The sequence below is a fragment of the Pagrus major genome, chromosome 12 (genome assembly GCF_040436345.1).
Source record: "Pagrus major chromosome 12, Pma_NU_1.0".
NCBI classification, from domain to species: domain Eukaryota; kingdom Metazoa; phylum Chordata; class Actinopteri; order Spariformes; family Sparidae; genus Pagrus; species Pagrus major.
In genome coordinates, this window is record NC_133226.1 from 6,791,040 (window position 1) to 6,812,031 (window position 20,992).

Consider the following 20,992-nt stretch of genomic DNA (forward strand, 5'->3'; position numbering starts at 1 on the left):
CAAATTTACCTCAGCGTGCCTCTGTTTATGTATGTGTGTGTTTGTGTGCTGACATGCAGCTCCAATCCACCTTTCAATTGCCTCTTCAAATTAAAATTCAGCCTTTTAAAGATTAATCTCTATTCTTAGCTTCAATCTGTACCTCTGTCTTGTGTGACATTTAGGGCCCTCCGGGTGTCCAAGGTGTTGATGGGACAATTGGAAAACCTGGACCCAGGGGAAGTCCAGGGCCCCCAGGACCTCAGGGTCCACAGGGGCCAGCAGGAATCCCAGTGAGTGGGTACCTACCATCAACTGCTGCTTTTGCTTTTATATTCCAGACTTCTTGGAGTCTGGAATGGTGAAAATCCGTCAGTGTGTTCATTTGAATAGAAGTATCTGAACAAATGGTTGACCCAATGTCACATAACATAAAATATAATATATAACATAAAAACCAATCACATGAAAGCAATGTTTCACCACGTTTGTTTAATGTCCTCAGGGCCCACAGGGAGCTGATGGATTATTAGGAACAGCAGGAGAAAGAGGACACAAGGTAAACTAAAGTGCACTTAAGAATCATGTGAAATGATTTATTAAGTTTATTAGTTATGTTTCTGTAATCCTCTGTTATGTTGAGCTACTGAACTGACTGCAGTGTAACCTGCAGGGTTTACCTGGCTTGCCTGGTGATACTGGCCCCACAGGACAAGATGGACAACAGGTTTGTGTTGTATTATAGTGAAGCAAAGAATGCAAATTTTTAATATATCCAATTTCAAAGGAATTTGTCCCTTCCCTGCTCTACTTTTTCTATCACTCCCTTCATTGAAAACATAAGAAAATAATAGTAAACTGTTAATGAATGTAAATAAAGTGGGGTTTAATGTATATGTTTTGTTCTCGCGTGCCTGGTCAGGCAAGTGTGTGAGAAATCTACTTGCCTGAAGTCAATTTTTGTTTTTACTTGCCCCTACACAAATTATTTAATTAGTGGTTATCAAGTAACAACAAAGACTGTAGTTAGCTGTTATCTAACCTCACCTTTATGACCAAAATTTTTGCAAGTGCGTGATTGGTACTTTCAACAGAGATGAGAAGGAAGCAAGATGGCTCACTCCTTAGCTACTTCTAGAGCAAGCTGCTAGATTTACCTACCCGATGTGGCATTTCACTTGCCAGGGGAAATCAGGCAATCCTTATTGTTGAGCCCTGTAAAGTTGCAAGTGCCTTACAGAACATAGAAAATACTTTAAAATCTCTAATCATCTTAAGACTAAAAACGTATATAAACAAGATATGTCATGTAACAAATTTCAGCCTGAGGTTTGGAACATTTACCTGTGGGGATTGTAGGCTACAACATGGCCTGTACGTGATTTGAAGGTGTGGGAAGCAGCAAGGTGCCACTCAGACACGAGTCGTGAATGATCAGTTACATCTTTCTGAGAAAGAGCATTCTGAATTTTATAGACAAATATTGTGTAGGAGACTCTGCTGATACTCCTCAATATTTTGAGAAAGAAAAATGTATTGACATTTTAAAAAATTGTAACTGAAACGCACAGAAGAGAGCAAATAAAATCAGGTAAGCACCTTTACATTGATACAAAGGAAACTGACAAGTTGGAACATGATTGTATTTGGATCAAACATCAGCAGTGTGTTCCACAACAGCGGAGGACATTTATTATCAACTGATGATGTTTTGTCCTTTGACTCATCAGGGTCCCCCTGGACAAACAGGAACTGAAGGCCCAACTGGACGCAAAGGAGACCAGGTCAGTAATAACAGCAGCATCATTCCTGAGTCTTTACATCACGGTTTGTTGGTACCACAACAACTTAAGAAAACACTTAAAATCTGTTTGTTTTGTACAACATGAGTCCAAGTTGATTTTGTTTAATGTTGAGGAGCAGTCTGCAGCCTCCGGTGTGAGCGAATAAAACCTTTTGACAGCCATCTGTGTAATAGCAATAAAAAAAGCCTGCGGTCAATAACTGTATCTGATTTTCTGTCTTCTCTTGTTTCCATGTTTGACAGGGGGATATAGGGTCTTGTGGGAACCCTGGTCCTTCAGGGCCTCCAGGAGAGAGAGGACTTGAGGGCCCAAAAGGCTCACAGGGACCACCTGGACCAGTGGGTGAAGAGGTAGGTGCAGTTAAGAAGATATTCACTTTAAACGATTGCAGACTTTCTCACACGTGTCCAGCTGCCATCTCATAAATGACAGAGCAGCTCCACAAGAGGTGATTTTCCAATTGCGTAAATGATTTAAGGATTTCATCACATCCCTATTACCTCCACCCTGTTTAGACCCAGTGTTCTGGTAAACAGATGTGCTTGTTATATTTATCTTATTTTGTGCTAGTACTGCAGATCATTGTCAGCATGAAAGAATTTCAGGTACTCTATAAAATACGTATAAAAGGTGTTTGAAAAGCATTAAACTACCGTCACTGTTACATAAACTGTTAAATAAAATGTCCCTGATGATGGCAGTGGTTAACTCAGATTGCTGTGAGGGTTTTCAAATGTTGATTATATAACAACAGGCTGAGCAATGAGCTGACACGGCCTGTAATTTCTGAGATACCTTCAGCAACAGTGTCTACTCGCAACTCACTCAAATGATTGTTCCACAACCTGAAAATCTACCTTGAAGCATCAGTGAAAAAAAAATATTTATGGAGTCTAGCAGAGTTCTAATAGAGTGTGTAATTGCTTTTTAAAGTTGTTATTGGCATTTTTGAATGCAGTCTTTCAGTTTGTCAGTGAATGTAAATAGCTGTCTTGAAAAACTGTCAAATGTGGTGGTAGTTTCTCATCCTTGCAGGCTTCAGGGTTAAACCTTTGGTTTAAAAGACAAGCAGAACAAAAGCAATATGAAGCAGACTACCAAAAAGAGATGAGGAACAGAAACAGAATAGATAAAATGCAGCTTCATTTTCCACTGTATCATCTTATGGTATCAATCTTGTCGTCTAACTCTCACTGACAAGTGAATAAACATATTTACCACAAACTGTTGATCCCATGTGCACAAGACATTTGCTCAACTCCAGACTCATGTTCACTCTTCCTCTGCAGGGTGATGTTGGACATCCTGGTGAAACTGGAGATCCTGGACCCAAAGGAGAGAAGGTCAGTATACTATGGACAAGTTTTCTCATTAGGAGAATGATTCTGTTGGTTCGATATGTATAGTTTTCTGATCAGATTGTGGTTTTTGTATCCAGGGGGAGGTGGGACCTTTGGGTTTGTCTGGTCGAGAAGGTCCTTGGGGAGACCTCGGTGAAAATGGCGAGAGGGGCCCAAAGGGGGATAAGGGCCACATTGGACTGATGGTGAGCACAGTTTTTGTGTGTTTGGTATTTTTGTCACATGACGCAATATACTCTGAACATCTAAAATATTTGGATTTGAGGACCACTCTGTTGGACTGGGTGACATGCTTCTTCATTACCACTAACACACACTGTGTTGGTTATTTTGACTCAATCTCACATACACTGCTGTAAATACTCACTTGAGCACCAAATGTGTATTAATCTGCCACTAAAATAGCCCAGGCAAATTCACCAATATCTCCTGTTGGAGTATTATTTCTTAAAACATACATTGCCTAGCTTTTATAAGAACTTACTGAGCCTTTTTCTAAAATAAAAGTGTGATATATATTTGTGACCCCAACCATTCATGAGTAGAAACTCTTTCTGATGTCATCCTCTCAAACAGGGTGAACCAGGGTTGATGGGTGAGGTGGGACCTGCAGGTCTGCCGGGGTTACAGGTGAGTTTGTTGCCAGGACTTATTGATACTGCTCTGAGTGGCCTTTAAGTAACCTTTATTTGGACTCCTCACAGCTTGGATTGACATTTATTAATACCATCTGACGGATACACTTTGTTATACAGTTGTTTTTTTTTTCTTTTGCTTATTTAGGGATCTACAGGCCCTCGGGGCCCCCTGGGACTAAATGGACCTCAGGGACAGAAGGTAATATTATTTCCTAAAAAAAAAAATTGGTTTGGGTTCAGGAAGCATGATTATAGGTACATTTCATAATGAATCCAGATTACAGACAGCAGACTACAGCAAAATCAACAGCTATTTTAAGTTATTTGGCATTGGTGCATATTTAGATCCTGTGTAAAGTGAAAAAAGAAAGCATCATAGAAATTACTTTCATGTTAATGTGTTAATGTTTCATGTAAATCATTCTACTTCAGAAAAGTAACTCTGCTCAAGGTCATGATGAGTGTGGACTTCTGATAACTGCTCCAGGTTTTTAACTGTGAGCAAACATTCCTTCTGCTGATGACAGAGAGTAAGAGGGACTAATCAGTACTGGCTCTTAGCAATCACCTGGTTGAGAGGATCCCTGCCCCGCCAACCATCATACTCCCCTTCTACTACACCTTTTGTTTCTAGTTCATCACCCACAGTGCTCTGCTTGAATCAAATCAGTTAAATGAGAATAAAAGTCAAGGGAATGGCATTAAAATCTGTTCATCCATCTCTACAGGGGGAGTCTGGGCCTGAAGGAATTACTGGACCTCCAGGGTCAGGAGGCCCTCAGGTAAACGCTATTAAACATCATTTAATATTTTGCAAATGGTGCACAGTAATCCTACAGAATATCATGAAAGCCATCCATTTCTTCTCTGTTTGCCTTGTACATAGGGAATAACTGGTGCGCGTGGTGTCAGAGGAGACACAGGGGGCCTGGGACCACCTGTGAGTATCCTCAGTATCAGAAATTTGTTCACTGTATTTGTTTGTTTGCTTGTGCAGATTTTCCTCCATTGGAAGTATTGCTATTGGAAGCAACATTTCAAAATATATGCCTTCCCCATTGTTTATTACAGCAAACAAAATCTAATCAATTTAAGTGTTCATGTGGGGAAAACACTTTCTACTTATTTATTGAGAAATCTAACAAATTACAGTGGTATTTCTGTTTTAATGGTGACGATAGTGTGGGGTGCACTGTTCCTGAATGAAGAAAAAGGACACACTGAGTTCAGACTGCATTAGCTGGTCTTTTCATCTTCTAGACATTCTTCTTGTATCTGCTTGGGTGCAGATGCTTTTCTGCTTGGGAATATACTTTTCATCTAATGCCGCCAGCAGGTTAACATTTGTCTAAATACAAAATACTGACAAAGTACTTGCAAAACCAATGGCATTGCCATCAGCCTCAGCTGTACTTTGTGTTTATTAACCTGTAAACAGATAACCAACAGCTGAAGAGCATGTCATTTCCAGATGTTGTCTTTAGATAAATGGCACAAGTTTTAAGTGGTATATTATTAATGTGTGCACGTATTTTCTACTTTAAACTGACAGAAGTTTAGTTGCAATTCAATCAGTTCCCCAAGCATCTCACTCTAAAAGCTCATTTTGATTTCAATTACTCAGTGGAGTAACTAGTTACTAAGTGGAAACAGACATTTTCCTCCCCTGGCATTTTCAAGTGGTGCCTCTGTCACAAAGGCAACCAAATAGTTTTCAGTTTTCATCTGAGCCCAGCAACTACCAACAACACAGGAAAGCTTTGAATTCTAAAGCAAAGTCTATAATGGATTGTATAATGTGAAAGCAGATATGGTTGTACTGCAAATCAAGCCTCGTTTTTTTTACCACAACGGTGGAAGACATAATTGTATAGTGAAAGCAGGGAACCAATCTAAATGCAGATGGTGTCATTATTCTATAGCCATTATATTGTGCAACCACAATAATCCTAATCCTAATAATAAATTAAAGCACAAACTTTTGCTTGACTATTGCCAGTTTAAAGTAAAATCAGATTTTAAGCCCCAATGAAAACACAACTTCATGAGGTAATTGTGTTGCATTTTTCTGATGCTTGCATGGCAGGGTCCAGTAGGACAGGTTGGACCTCAGGGAGACCAGGGGCCTAAAGGGGAACCAGGGCCACAGGGACTGAAGGGACAGCAAGGAGCTCCAGGTCCACAAGGGGAACAGGTTAGTGAGGTTTTCCTGTTACTGGTATCTAGCGCATAACATGGACAAATCCACCTTACATGAACCGTGGATGTCTGTCTAGTGTTACGCCTCATTGACGAAAAATATTTTAATGCAGATGTCCATGAAACTACCTGAATAATATGCATTACCTGTACAGGGCGAGGATGGTCTGCAAGGAATCCGAGGTCCTCCAGCTCTGCCAGGGTTAGAGGTAAAAAACTAAACCGCTATTGCGTTGCACAACACTTTCTTTGATGTTAATTACCACTGCTGAAGATGGTTATTTTCCCTTCAACAACTCTAACTGTATTTGTGCCTCATATCTCTCTTTTTCAGGGGTCTCCTGGAGAGATGGGACCCCAGGGTTCTCCTGGTCCCACAGGGGCTCCTGTAAGTGTACAACACAGGAGCACTGTGGATGATGAAATCATAATTAACCTTGAACCACTGGTTTATAATTATACTGTTTGTTTGATGGTGAATGATTATTGAGAGAAAAGTGTTAAATCAGAGTGTATGCATGTGTAGGTGTGCGCGTGTGTGTGTATGTATTTTGTCACTCTGAAAGCCAGTGATCAAAAGAGCAAAATGGTGAAACACTATTGCTGCCTTGCAGGGAGTACAAGGAAGACCAGGACCTGAGGGGAAACAGGGCACAAAAGGGGAGAAGGTAATATTCTCATCTTCCGATGCGATTCATTGTCTTTTTAAAATATGTTGTTTAACACCTTCTTGCAAACATTCTAGCTTTCCAAAACAGCTAGAGTTGGACATATTTCAAGTAAAAAATCATTTTACAGTTAGAGTTACAGATTGTCCTGCTTCATACGACGGATTCAACATACAGTAACATCCCTAAATACAATAAATCCCTGAAACACAGAACCACACAATGAAAAACAAGTTAAAGGAATAGTTCAGTATTTTGGAAATGAACTTATTTGTTTTCTTGCTTGGAGTTAGATGGGAAGTTTTAAAGCTCCTGCCAGCAACCAGTTAGCTTACAGTAGCTGAGCATAAAGACTGGAAACAGGATGAAAACAGCTAGCCTGGCTCTTTATAAAGTCTAGCAGTTCCCTTCTGTGTCCACCTTTCATAGTCAGCCTTCAGAGACTCCAACTCTCTGCAAGAAGGCAAATAAACATATTTCCAAAATATCAAACTATTTCTTTAAATGATAGATCCTTCATAGGATACTAAAAGAATACACCAGCTCCAGCCACTGTCTGTTCAGACTGCTGTGAGACTCCTCAATTCATCCTCCACACTCCGCTCTATTAAATAGTTTTTGTTTATGTCTTTCTGTGATGTACTATGAAAGGATTCAAACTCAGTTCAGCTTTGCAAACCTGATGAAACAAATAAATTAATCTTGAAACTTGAACCTTAAAGCCTGTCCGCGCCTTCTGTAGCATTTGAAATTTTAATAAAATGTGATAAGCTTTGCTAACACTACGCAGAATGAAATGGTAAGCCTTTCACCAATTTTGGGTGTAAATGTTTTTTTGCCATTTATGTCAGACAATATCAATTTCTTGCGTATGATCTTGTCAAACCAGGAAGTGAGTTTTGCGGCATAAATTATTTTTTCCATACCAAGAGGGGGCAATTAACTCCTGTTTCGAACCCCCAAATGGCATAATGGAATTCTCCATTTAAAGGCTACATGAATGTGTAAAATGTTTTTTATTTAATTAATGTTTATTACGCATGCATTGGGGTTTTCTGGCCGTTCTCAACCAACCAACTTTTTGTGTTTTATTCATTAGATTACACAACAGTTCTCTGTAAAATTTTTACAACAAAAATAAAGCTGGAGCTGCTAAATGTCTCTCTTTCCATTTGGGAGTTGTGCAAAATTATCCCAATTAGCTTTCTCACTAATCAGTTTGTGTTTTACCCAAAAGGGAGACAATGGCAAGAATGGATCACCAGGCAAGACGGGTCATGTTGGAAGGAGGGTAAGATGTTTCTGTTTCAGTCTTGTGAAAGTTTTGCAAGTGAAATGCAGTTCTAAATTATGTAAAGATGTGGCAAAAAGAAATCCACAATTGTGACAAATCCAAGAAGGCCAGTAGTCATTGTCCCTTTTTGTAATACTAATGCTATCACTTTTTTACAACTTAGTGATGAAAGAGCCTTTGTTTTGTGTTGAAAACATGAATTTTCAGGCAGATGTTGTGGCGTACGTGCATGGGATAAAAGTGTAAAAATGGGATGAGCCATTCTGACAGCCACTGTACAGATTCATACATAAAACATTAGGTTGTTTCGTGTGTGTCCTCCTTTGCTTTCTGTTGCCTTATTGAAAAACATAGCAAACTTGTCCACAGGGGAAACGGGGGAAGGCCGGAGTCAGAGGCACCAGAGGGCACAGAGGACCAAAGGTGGGATATATGGAAACAAAGCCACAGGCTCAGTGAACATCAGGTTTAATTATGATGTATGAGCAAATAGTAGATTGTGTTTTGTCGTTCAGGGCGAAAAGGGAGACACAGGACACATTGGCCTCCCCGGGTGGCCAGGGCTCGTAAGTCAATGTATTTGTTCACTTAACATCCATGTATGCATTTTTTATGCCATAGTTGAAAATATCTGCACATTAGCTCTGAAATATTCTATTTAGCAATCTGTCCCATTCAATGATTTAGAGAGAAGAGATCAACAAAGTAATGGATTTCACAATTAAAGTGTGTTTAATCAGTCAGTGAATCAATATCCACTTGATATATTGTTTTTATTTTTTTCACCAAGGGAATCCCGGGCTTACGTGGAGAGCCAGGGGATGAAGGTGAAAAGGGGAAAGAGGTAAACAAGATTTCATAAAACTGACACAGAGTGAGTGAAGCCTAACCCAGCTTGATCTCATTGTATTCAGTTTGTAATTAATGTACAATTAGGGTGGTTTATTAGAGATTCAGTAAAAAAAAACTAAAAAAAAAATGAAATATACAGTATATAGAAATTCAGGAAATCTTGTATAAAATTGATATGAGACCCAACAAAATATATACAAATATATCCAGTATATCTCTAATAGGGCTGTCACTTTTTGGCCCACATATCCTTGTATATAAATCTTGCTGTCTTGTCGAGTGTGCCAAATAGTAGGCAGTTAGACGAGGTTGTTCACTTGACGTTGTTCCAGCAGCTCCGCTCGTCTCTGCTGCCTCACGTGGGTTGCAAGCTAGCAGGTGAGTCTGCAGATTTGTTGCCGTTGTAGAGAAGGACAGCTGCTTTTTACAAGTTGACAGACAGCCTTATCTTCGTTAGTTACTCTTCCATCTACGGTGTAGAACCCAAAATACTTCCACACACTACTTCTCAGATGCTTTGGTGTCATGATTGTCTGCTCAGGGCGGTTTTGCTCGCAAGTGTCCTCCATTTTCGTAGTAAACAACATAAAATTACTAGCTGAATTGATAGGTCAAGGGTCAATAGGACGTGCAGTAGGTCAACCTGATAGTGGAGTTTTAGAGCGCCCTCTGCTGGATCACAAGGCAAACTACTTCAAACGGTTGTTGCACTTATAGACTGTAATTTTTGATTGTGGACTTTTCCCTTCCACTTTCGAATGAATGTTCAAATTTTGATAAAAAAGTGACAGCCCTAATCACTAATATACATATTGTTACATGTTTATATTCTCTTCCCCACCTTCATGATATGCACACAACTAACTTGATGTGTACATGTGCCTCCCTAATAGGGACCAATAAGGTTAAGAGGTATAAATGAAAAATACTGTTTATACTGTCCTATTGTGCTTAGGCTCTTTGTTCACATTGTTTCTGACCTCAGGGTGGGAAAGGAGACATGGGACTGGTTGGACCACCTGGAGCTGATGGCATGAAGGTAGGAGCTGTCGGCATTTAATTTGTAGGAGATAATCTGTTAAACAAATAATGATCTGCAAACCAAATAATATAAACTTTGGGTGGCAACTACGTCTGTAGGTGTGATGGTTAAGTAGTCAGCAATGTTACTAAAATTATTGTACCAATGTTCGCAGTAAAGAAGTTAAAAATATTACCAAATGTATTGTTTATCAATCAGTTTTTATATAAAGGCCCTATCAAATTCTTACCTTTTTTTTGTTAGCTAAAGCTTCAGTAAAACAGTTAGCCACATACTGTATGTTTATGTTATCTGTCACCTACACAAACAGCGATAACTACTATGAGATATTGAGCGTATTTCAATCCTAATATCAGCATTGAAGCTGCTTACTGTCAACACATATATACTGTAGAATCAGAATGATGGAAACTCCATTGACTTGGTATGGACAAATTTGTCAGTGGTGAGTGCTGTCTGAGGGGGCTGCAACTTCAGCTTCAATGAAGAGTTGCGCTGCCATTGGTATTATTAAGCTGATTGAGATCTTATTAAATCATGATTTTGTCAAGAAAGGCATGCTTTTATGCAGCAATGTTACTGTATCAGAATTTAGTGTGCAGCTAATACCTCTATAGCTTTGTAAGGAGCAGATTTGTCAGCCACAGCATCTATCCTCTTTTCTGCTCTCCACATGTAGTGTTTAAATCTCCATTTGAGTCCAACCATCTGTAGACAGCAGGAACTGTGATAAGACAATGAAGTTTGATAAAGGCTGCTTATAGTTTGTGATTCTCTAATCCTGGCAATTGCAAGGACTTTTTTCTTTTCTTATATATTTTAAAGGTTGAAAAATGAGTGTCCTATTGTTTAAGACATCTGACTATTTGAAATCTTGCAAATAAATAATAAAATCTGCAATCTAAGTATCACTATTTATTGAGCTTTCCCTCGAAATGACTTTTTTTCCAGAGCTCCATTGAGTTTAATTTAAATGTTTTTTAGTCATGACCTTGCATTTCCTCTTCCTCAACTGTTTCAGAAGTGGCAAACATGGTATTTCAGTGTTCATCCTTGTGTTTCAAAATTGACTGCTAACTTATTATTTCCTTGTAACAATTCAACCATGCTTTGAAGCATGCCATGAAGTTTTTTCACTACTCTGTAGTTTTGGGTCAGTTTCCATCAGACCTTTTATTTTTAATGAACAAAAATGAGGACAGATATACAATATTCTTGTCACCCTTTGAACATTGTTATGGTAAGTTGAAGAGTGAAGAGACTCTGAAGATAATATCAGAACTTTTTAACAAAGTATGGACAGAAAGAAAATGCCAGTAGAAAGAGAAAGGAGACCAAAACTAGACGCAAACACAGACAATGCCCAGATATCATATCCTCAAAAGGCAACCCAGGGATGCTCCACAGCAGACTGCTACACCTGAAGGTGCACCACAGCAAGTGGGTACACCTTCAGCTGCTAAACCGAAGGCTTGTGAGGCTACTAAATTAACAGGGGGCAAAGTCCAGAGGAAAAAACTTTGGGCACCACCACCAAAATGCCTTCTCTCACAGAGAGAGGTTTCAATGGAGGATTTGGATAATAGTTTTGAAAGGGGCCCCATCCAACTAGGGCTGAACGATTTATCGTTTTCTGATCGAAATTGCGATTTCAGACAACGCGATCATATGATCGCCAAAGCTGCGGTTTTTGCAGCGCTCCTGACTGACCCAGGATCTGTTGTGTCAACTATTTTACACATACATGCCGTCTCTCTACCATCCTGCCAAGCTCACCAATCAGAAGCGGCATGCTACTCGTGGACAGGTCACGCTAACCAATCAGTATTAACCTGCTCCTTAACGTGTTCTGAAATGGCTTCAGCTGGACCAGAAGCGGAGTTAGGGGATTTAATCCCCACGAAAAACAGCACGTCGGTCATTTGGTAGTATTTCGGGTTTGAGGCTGCAGACGTGCACCAGAAACAGGTACTGTGCAAAACCTGTCGCGCTAAAGTTGCAACATCCAGCGGAAACACCACCAAATTACACCGGCACTTGAAAAATCACCACAGGCATTTGCATGACGAGTGTATGACAAAAAGTCTGGTGAAAAGTCCGGATGAAAATGATACTCAGGCCCACTGTAGCAAACAGACTACAATTACAGCATCTTTGGCCAGTGTAACTCCGTATATAAATATCTAATATATAATATCCGTTAATAAATACATTTGGAAGCAATTTTTTACTTTAGTTTTCATCCTTGCATTAGAGTCATAGCATTTAATGTTTTAATGTTACTGTACATTGTGAATATTGCACTGAAGCTTGATTTGAAGGAAATTGTGAATCAAATCAAAATCGCAATATCTGCCAGAAAAATCGCAGTTAGATCTTTTCCTAAAATAGCTCAGCCCTACGTCCAACAGCAGATGCTTTGGACATCTCCATCAACAAGCAGCACTCCTCTGAGAGAGATATCAGTTGAGGATATGGACAGCCATTTTAAAATGCGAGTTACTCTGACAGAGGAGTGCTTGCTCAGGTAGTCCTTTTTACTTTCTGTCCAGGATGCTGCAAAAATTCTGATTTTGATAGAGCATGTTTAATTAAACAGTATATGAGGTTCTAATGTATTTGATTTTCTTGTGAAAAGATGATGTCATCTTGAATAGAGGGATGTCTTTCTGCATTATTCATGATCTTTTATTTTGAGTTGATTTCCTAAAACTGAAGGGTGTTTTACCATAATTCAAGTAGTATTTTTGGTGGTATTTATGTAGGTCCTATAAATATTTATTGTGTCTTCTTGTGAGTGAGTGACTGGAAACATTACTGTATGTCTTTCCTTTTTGTTTTCAGGGTATCCGTGGTCCTGTTGGGTTGCCCGGTCCACTGGGCCTAAAGGGACAGCAGGTGCACAAAATTAAGATCATAGTTTGTCTTCTTATTTTCTTTCTTGAATTTTTTGTACATTTGAATATGTTTTTATGATGTCCAACTGTGACAAATGTGTATGTCTCCCTCTCGTTAGGGTAATATTGGTCTACCAGGACCAAGGGGTACACCAGGCATGCCAGGATGGCCTGTAAGTTTCATGTTCAAATACAGTAGCTTATTTAACAGATTTTGTTTATTGTACTTGTACTGCTAGCTGTTATATCCATCTTTAACTGTGTTTATGTCTGGTATTTGTTTTTCAGTTTGGCTTTTATGTTGTTAATGTTGTTGCTTACTTTTGGAAGAACTTTGCGACTGTGTTTGAAATTCTCTTTGGATATGCAAAGTTTATTCAGGCTATGCATTTTTTACATTTTTGTCTGGGATATTTTCTATTTTCAATTCAAGCAAATTAATCTGTCACTCAGATTCTTTCCTCCAGATTGTGTCTGAAAAATGGAGACAGCGCTGAGGTGGAACTTGTGATGGAAATGTTATTGTTTTATAATAACTCCAGTCATTCCTGTAAAGTGCAGACTATTATCTGTCAGCCAACTAATCTTTTCTTCAGCTGCCAGTCTGTTGAATCATTCACAGTTCAGCAACACACAATGATTGTGTTCAACCCACTGTGTCTTAAGGGAAAAAATCCATTGACTTAGGTTATAAAATCTGCAAAGCCGTGGCTGATGGGTCCTTAATGCAGCAGATAAAAGCACTCTGAAGCTCTTTGTTGATAAATCCACTTCACACTGGAGAATCATACTAATGCTCTTTCCTTCTCCTGTTCTCTCCTCTGATACAGGGTTTGTTTGGATTAAAGGTATGATATCATCAACTCAACCTCTCTTGTCCTGACAGATCAAACTCACCTCTTACTCACTGTTATCTCAAGCGAACGCCCTGTAGGATTCTTTCGTCAGCATCGCTCTGGTTTATGTTCATGGTACATATAATCATAAAGCTGTCACACTTTAGATTTGGGCGTTAGAATGTAATGGCATTGTGCAGCAGTCTTTATTTCCATATCACGGTGTTTTGTAGTCAATGGCGTGGTTTTGCTGTGCAGAAAAATGGAGAATTGTATGTATACCTATCACATTTTGTTTTCCCTGCAGGGTTTGAAAGGCTACCAAGGTTTGCCTGGTCTGCACGGAAGAAGGGGGCTCCCAGTAAGTTTTCAACTGAGTTAAAGAACAGAGGATCAAACAAACTCTGAATTAAAGTTTGAGTGGTTAAATGTTAAAAAAAATGTGCTTATGGTATTAATATAAAGCATTTAAAGGTCCAGTGTGTAGGAGTTTCAGGGGCAGAGATGGAATAGAATATTCATAATACAAAGATGTTTGTAGCAAAATATCAGACTGCCTAGGTGTGCATACTTATCATTTGCCTGACAGTTTGCTTAGTTTATAACTAAGATTTTTATATTTGTCAGTGTATAATGTGTCACTATATCACTCAGTGAGAAAATTTTACAAAATCTCGATCTAATATTGATATTTTGGTAGTGTATACCCAATTTGTGCATCCTCTTTCTATTTTAGGGTCCACCTGGGGCTCCTGGACCCCCAGGAAAGTCACTGAACATGACGTTGACTCAACTTAAGGCAAGTGATGCATGTATTCATTGTCCACTTAAAGTCTTTTGTTGAACAGGGGGTTACAATCACAAAAGCAGTTATCACAAGAGCATTTAAAAATATGTATATAGAAAAAGACATGAAATGAAGCACACACATAGCTTTCAGCTTAAAGTATCGAATTATCTAAAAGCAACTGCCTGTTTATGTTTTCTTTAATTGTCTTTCTCTATGTCCAGGACCTGATGTATGTGTCTGACAAGCCCAACTACCATCTGATGCAGACTGTGCTAGATTCTCTGCAGCAGGACCTTCAGCTGCTGGTGGATCCTCCTGACGGCAGCAAGGAGCATCCAGCCACAACCTGTCTGGAGCTCTGGCTCTGTCACCCTGAATACAGCAGTGGTCAGTTCCAAAAACAATGAAATAGCAGTAAAAACCACACAGAATAATTTTAGGAACCACTGAGCTCTGAACACTGTCATCCTCCATGTGAGCTTTTCTAAACTCAACATAACCAATCAATTTGGCAAAATTTGTTAATTTACCTTTAAAACTCAGCTTGAGATTTTTTTTGGATTGTGAGAGAAAAGAAGCCTATGCCCTTTAAACTTTTTTTTTTTCCTTCCTTTTAAGTTTGTCAATATCTACTCGTACTGGAAAGTCCTGTCTCATATGGGCTGTTATTTTATTTATTTTGACAGAATAAATCTTTGTAAGGCAGTTTAGGAAGTCCAGCCTATTCTATATTCTTCTAAATATTATTTTTTATTTTTATTTTCAGGCACTTACAGACAGACGCTTAGGCACTTGCTCACTTACAGTGCTGCCTTGATTTTCCTATGCCTGCAACTGAGCCTTTATCTCACCACAGCATTTTTTTCTGTGAAGTGCTTTTGGTAATGTAGAGGTTTTACTGCAACTTTGCTAACAGTCTGTAAAAGCAAGTGTCCAATCTATCTGTCCTCAACAAAAGCACGAGTAGAAATACACATACAATATATTTTCAAAAATGATACACCAATATATCTTGAGTACAGTCCACTACGTTGAAGTGCTGGGGTTTCTAGTATTTCCCAGGTTTGTCCGTTAGTGTGGAGCTCACTTTCATCCCTGCAGATCTCATTGAGCTCTGACTAACCTTTCTCTGCAGGAATGTATTACATTGACCCCAACCAGGGCAGCCCGGCCGACGCTCTGCTGGCCTACTGCAGCTTCTCTTCCACATCAAAACAGACCTGCCTTCATCCTCAAGACTCTCAGGTATAAAGACATCACTAGGGAAAGGCGAGAGGAAATTGCACCTCTGGATCAATGGTGTGCCCACTAACTTCATGGAGTCATATGACCTGAATCTTAATTTGATGAATTGTCAGTCAGCTCAGACTTCTGCAGTAATGACTTGAACTTGAACTGAAACAGTCACCTTAAAATATAGTTCACTGACTTCATTGCTTTGCTGCTAACATTCCTAGATGAGATAAAACACAATTCAGGGATAGTGATTACAGATCACCAGGGAGGCTGCGGCTCAGCAGTTCATCCACTAATCCATGGTTTGATCCCCAGATCAACCAGTTGCATGTGGAAGTATCATTAGGTGAGATACTGAACCCTAAATTGCTCCTGATGAGCAGGTCAGCACCTTGCGCGGTAGCCTCTGTAAAGCACTTTGAGTGGTCAGTAAACTGGAGAAGCACTATATAACATATAAATGCAAGTCTATTCACCATTTACCAAATCAGAAAAATGATATTCGTTAACAGTACCTCCAAGTGAGTCATGGGCCAATGGATCATAAGAAACATGTAACAACATTGTGTAATAAATACAACATATCAGTTTCAAACTTAATATCAGTCAAATATCTGCCATACAAGTTTAACAATAATTTTAAAATATAACTGTATTTTTTCCAAAATAGTGTATTTTTATATATTTTAAATGCATTTTTTTTGTGAGGTTTTCCCCCCACTCTGTTTCTATTTATAATGCGATTTAGTCTCATGATTGCCTTCACCCTAAGTGAATTCAGGTTCTGTGAGATGGGTAGTGCAAGAATATGTAAAAACGGAGTAACACATTCTTCCTCTTAAAAATGAAAGTAAAATTCGTGAGCATCCAAACACACCCTTGCTCAAGTTTTAAACTCATGGGTTTTGCTGCTATAACCTTCAATCAGGTATCTGCCGGACTCTACTCAAAAATAATAGAAAAATTAATAAAAAGATAACACTCATTTAAAGAGAGAGATTTAAAGAGGAGATATTTAAAGAGAGGTATTCAACAAATGAAGGCCTTTGGATAAAATCTGTTGCAGAGCAGGGCAGTGTGTGGCTAAATGAGACACAACATTGATCCAAAGAACATCACAACAGTCACAACACAGACAGTATTATTCTCATTTTTCTGTAGTGAAGTCTGTATAAAAACACACCCCTCACACCTCTCAACTCTCACCTTCTCCACTCTAATACAGTCAATACTACATAAAAAATGTATTCACTCAACAAAAGAATAATATGAACTGGTCTCAGGTAGTGTGAAGTGGATCCATCTCGGGCGAAGGTAGCCTTCACAAGTCTCTTATAATAAAGCGGGACTTACATTTAGGTTTGCCAATGTGTTTTCTGCCTGCAGTTGGCCACAAAAGCCTGGATGGATGAATTTTCTGAAGAACAATCTTTTCAGTGGCTCAGCAGGCTGGAGCAGGGGTTTCAGGTGAGTGAACCCCTCTGAGGGGAGCAACCAAAACAAAGCATTTACTCTAATTGGGATGTTATCACAAATTACAGATTACTATATCCATTAAAACTACATTGATTGAAGTTATTGGCAGTAGAAATCCACAACATCCTGAAATACACAGATTCTAACATATCACTAACATATCAAGGCTGTAAATGTGCCACAATAACAAAACAACAAGCTAAAAGAGGCTCAAAGCTTCACCAGTTGACACTATTAATGCATTATGTTCTTATTCTTTTCTCATCAGTTTTACTATCCAGGTGCTAATGTGGTGCAGATGCGTTTTCTGAGGTTGCACAGTAGCACTGCCATCCAGAAGATGACTTACTCCTGCCATCCAGGACACATACTGGGCCAGACAGACAGAGACATCAAATTCCTCACTGACACAAGGAAGCAAAGTTACCTCGGAGCACTTAAAGATTGTGTGGTATGTAAAAAGTTTTCCAAACTTCCTTTCTCTTTGATGTAACTTAGAAAAGCTCTGGCATCACGGAAATAGAGGAGAAAGGAACGATATACACAGTAACCATCAAAACATAAAACAAATTGTGCTAGTTTTACTATCACATCATAGTGAATAGTGATAAAAGTAATTATTTGAAGCAATTAGATGTCAAAAATGTGTATTCTGTTCCCTGTGTTTAAGCCTGGAGGGACCGTTTCTGGACCTCGGGAGTCTGTGTTTGAGTTTGAGGACCTCCAGCTGCTTCCTCTGAGAGACGTGGCAGTGATGGGAGGTGAAAACTTCACTCACCAGTTTGGCTTCAATGTCGGACCTGTGTGTTTCAGCTAGAGGAGACCTGGAAGCTGTGTCATCTCAGAAGACTCCAGGACACAAACCTCTGTTCAAATCGTGGACCCTAACGAGGCAGCTGGAACAGCTCTTTCAATTTCTGAAGATGTCACGTCCTTTTCCTCTTGTTTTGGGGGGATTTTATCTCTCAAATTGAGTGACTCCGTTTTCTTGAATTTGAGAGGACACAAACGTCCCCAGGCTTTTTTTCACGGAGAAGTCAATTTTGTTTACAGAGACGTTTATCTTGTATTGAATAATTTAAAATTGTATGTTTTGTATCCTTTATTATACAATGGGGTTATTTCTGTTTGATTTTTGTTATGTATTTTGGGGCTCCGTCATAGCCTGCCCATTTTGTATATAAAAAGTCAGACTGTCTTAAATGACCTCTTAACAATGTGTTCTGTGTTGGAGACACTGCTACTGTTGTCCCACAGGCTGTATGTGACCAGGCCAGTAAACTCACACTGAGTTCACTACTTTAATACTGTGAGTGAACTCATGAGTCACTCTTCTCAAGGTGCTTATCAAGTTTCATTTGAAAGACCAGCATTTATTTAATCACAAAAACAAAAGAGGAGGACAGTCTCTTTGTTTTCTGCATATTTGATGCTGTCTGTTGTCAACTGCAATACAACACTTTGTTTATTGGTTTCACAGTTTCTTATAATTGTATGTTTTTTTTTCTCAGGTATGATACATTAATATACACATGGGCACTGAAGCTGCTGTTACTGCAGTATGTTAGTCACATTTATAGTTTAATATTAAAACAAGACTTAGGAAATGTTAAGAGTAGAAATGTTCAAGGATCAATCCATGAAAAGACCATTACCAACACTGAATTGGTCTCACTAATTAGTATTGTGTGTCTCTGTGCCATCGAGCCCCATTGTGTCCGAACACTAAAAATACATCAGTGATCCACTCACATAGTTACACTGGGTGACATGTTGCTTAATTACCATGGACACATGTAGACTGTAGTTTATTTTGACTCAATCCCACATACAACATCCTGCTAGAAATACTAGAGCAACAAATTTGCATTCATCTGCTGCTGATAGTCCCCAACAAATGCAATGTTTACTCTTGTTTTAGTAAAGTTTGCACACACAAAAAATTGGTATAAGCGATATAGTAATGCCAGACTTATCCTTTAAAGTGGTGAACTCATGAACAGTTACCAAAAAAAGGTTTCAGTCGTGGTCATCATTCGTTAGCAATAATGAGCTAAGTTGCATGGATCTGGCCTTGGTTACCAAGTAACATTAACAGATAAAGTATCATCCAGGTCAGTCCTGGGAGTCTGGATGAATTGGCTGACATAATCCACTCTGCTAGCTACTGTATCTAGAAATGTGTCTGTATCAGCAAGCAAGCTAATATTAGCTAACATTAGCCAGCTAAAACCACAATATCACAATGTATTTCACATGTTTTGGAGTAATGTTGGCTTTGACTTTGGACTTGTGACTCTGTGATGTGGTGGGTGCTGTTCATGTGTTGACTTTAGCGGACTTCATTTCTAAGCTAATGTTTGCTAGTGTTGCACAATGTTGGTACGCAGCAGAGCGGAAGAGAGGCAAGGCACTCAGAAACGCTTGTAGATGTCACATCCCTTGGATTCACCCACAAGAACAACCTTGAGTAGAAATCAGTCCGAAGGCTTCATAGGTAAATTAAAAAAGTCGGAAGGTCTTAGAAGGAGGGAAGTTAGATTACAATCTGTTGGTAACAGACACATTGGTAATATAAAGCAATTAATACATGTAAATTGCCTCACATTCTTACATTCTGCGCCTTTAATACATTTTGTTTTGACAGTAGTGTACCTGAGATTACCACATTTTCTTTAGATTTCATTCTCCTATGTACCTGTCCAACAGGTTCATTATTTACTGTTTTAACAATAGAAATGTTAAATTCAAATTCCAAAAGAGATTTTGTTATTTTCTTGTAAACCAAAGACTGAAGTTTACAGATCCCCGTTTCCTCCCAGATTAATTTCTTTCCCTGTACTGTAAAGACTTTTACTTAAGTTTGGCTTTAGACAAGTGCAGTACCCAGGACCTGCAGAGCATCTTTGGCCCCCTGATGAAAAATAAGTGCCTATTACCATCCACTTAACATTGAGTAATCGCTGTCAACCAGAATTTCTGCTTCATTCAATTTGAGAAGTGCTTGGCTCCAGAGAAAAGAAGCAAACCTTGTAGCTTCTCAGCAAAATCAGGATTTGGTGTTTGTGTCCCAGAGGCAGTCAGCAGTGACTGATGAGTAGTGTGCTGTACAGTCTGCATGGAGTAGGGGTTCATTTGAGTGAGATCTCAGGGAGTTTGTGGTGAGAGCGGAGCCTATGAGCTCAGCCAAAACAGCAGCTCTGCAGCTGGAAAACACCCAAACTTCATTTTCATGCTTTGTACCAAATTTGCATTTTATGCCCTGCGAGTTGTTCATGAGGCAGAGGGGTGCTACAGCTATGTAACGGGGAAGAAATGTATTTAATCTTAATCTCAACCAGACAAATTGGATTAAAGTTTAAGCATCTTTGCCATGGGTTTGCAATTCTGGCCTGGTGTTTAATAGTCAGTTGTCATTCTGTATTTAGATTTGTCATATCATAATTCCATATGATTGGCTTAGCTGGCTGAGACAGATCATTATTACGTTATTTGTTTTGTACAAATTATCATTTTTAAAAATAAGAATTGACATGCTGGACATCTGTCTTGTGTGATCCATCCATCAGCTCATTCAAAGAATTGTGTCAGCTGAATAAAAATAAATACATAACTAAATGTTGACTTTGTGTGTTTTGTCATTAGTTTTTCAATTATTTGAACTAAAGTATTGGACCAATTAAAGTTTGACCAGATTGTGGCGCTAGATAAAAAGTCATAAGATCATCAGAGTTATTCTTACTGAGGGAAACAATGTGCAGCAAATTCATTTGAAATTAATGAAAAATTAATGGTTTCAATTTTCATGGTGGCACTGGAGGACAGTCAGGCAATCTCCAGTCAGCAGGGTTCATCCTCGGGGACTATATATGTCTGTACAAAATGTAACTTTCATCCATCCAGTTCGTCACATATTTCA

General features: G+C 39.0%; 1 protein-coding gene across 1 annotated transcript in view; it reads left to right on the top strand.

The window, feature by feature from the left end:
• LOC141006218 (uncharacterized) overlaps window positions 1-19,014 on the top strand; it is a 101,925-nt gene extending 82,911 nt beyond the window's left edge. Inside the window, exons 38-67 of the mRNA XM_073478368.1 lie at window positions 165-272; window positions 485-538; window positions 653-706; window positions 1,710-1,763; window positions 2,027-2,134; window positions 3,074-3,127; window positions 3,223-3,330; window positions 3,722-3,775; window positions 3,929-3,982; window positions 4,512-4,565; window positions 4,670-4,723; window positions 5,870-5,977; window positions 6,138-6,191; window positions 6,317-6,370; window positions 6,597-6,650; window positions 7,888-7,941; window positions 8,314-8,367; window positions 8,460-8,510; window positions 8,735-8,788; window positions 9,782-9,835; window positions 12,683-12,736; window positions 12,855-12,908; window positions 13,566-13,583; window positions 13,879-13,932; window positions 14,308-14,370; window positions 14,583-14,748; window positions 15,497-15,606; window positions 16,984-17,064; window positions 17,342-17,524; window positions 17,744-19,014. Of these exons, the coding sequence (XP_073334469.1) occupies window positions 165-272; window positions 485-538; window positions 653-706; window positions 1,710-1,763; window positions 2,027-2,134; window positions 3,074-3,127; window positions 3,223-3,330; window positions 3,722-3,775; window positions 3,929-3,982; window positions 4,512-4,565; window positions 4,670-4,723; window positions 5,870-5,977; window positions 6,138-6,191; window positions 6,317-6,370; window positions 6,597-6,650; window positions 7,888-7,941; window positions 8,314-8,367; window positions 8,460-8,510; window positions 8,735-8,788; window positions 9,782-9,835; window positions 12,683-12,736; window positions 12,855-12,908; window positions 13,566-13,583; window positions 13,879-13,932; window positions 14,308-14,370; window positions 14,583-14,748; window positions 15,497-15,606; window positions 16,984-17,064; window positions 17,342-17,524; window positions 17,744-17,890 (2,223 nt within the window). The 3' untranslated portion in view covers window positions 17,891-19,014. The remainder of the gene's footprint in view (window positions 1-164; window positions 273-484; window positions 539-652; window positions 707-1,709; window positions 1,764-2,026; window positions 2,135-3,073; window positions 3,128-3,222; window positions 3,331-3,721; window positions 3,776-3,928; window positions 3,983-4,511; window positions 4,566-4,669; window positions 4,724-5,869; window positions 5,978-6,137; window positions 6,192-6,316; window positions 6,371-6,596; window positions 6,651-7,887; window positions 7,942-8,313; window positions 8,368-8,459; window positions 8,511-8,734; window positions 8,789-9,781; window positions 9,836-12,682; window positions 12,737-12,854; window positions 12,909-13,565; window positions 13,584-13,878; window positions 13,933-14,307; window positions 14,371-14,582; window positions 14,749-15,496; window positions 15,607-16,983; window positions 17,065-17,341; window positions 17,525-17,743) is intronic.
• The last annotated feature ends 1,978 nt before the right edge of the window (window positions 19,015-20,992 follow it).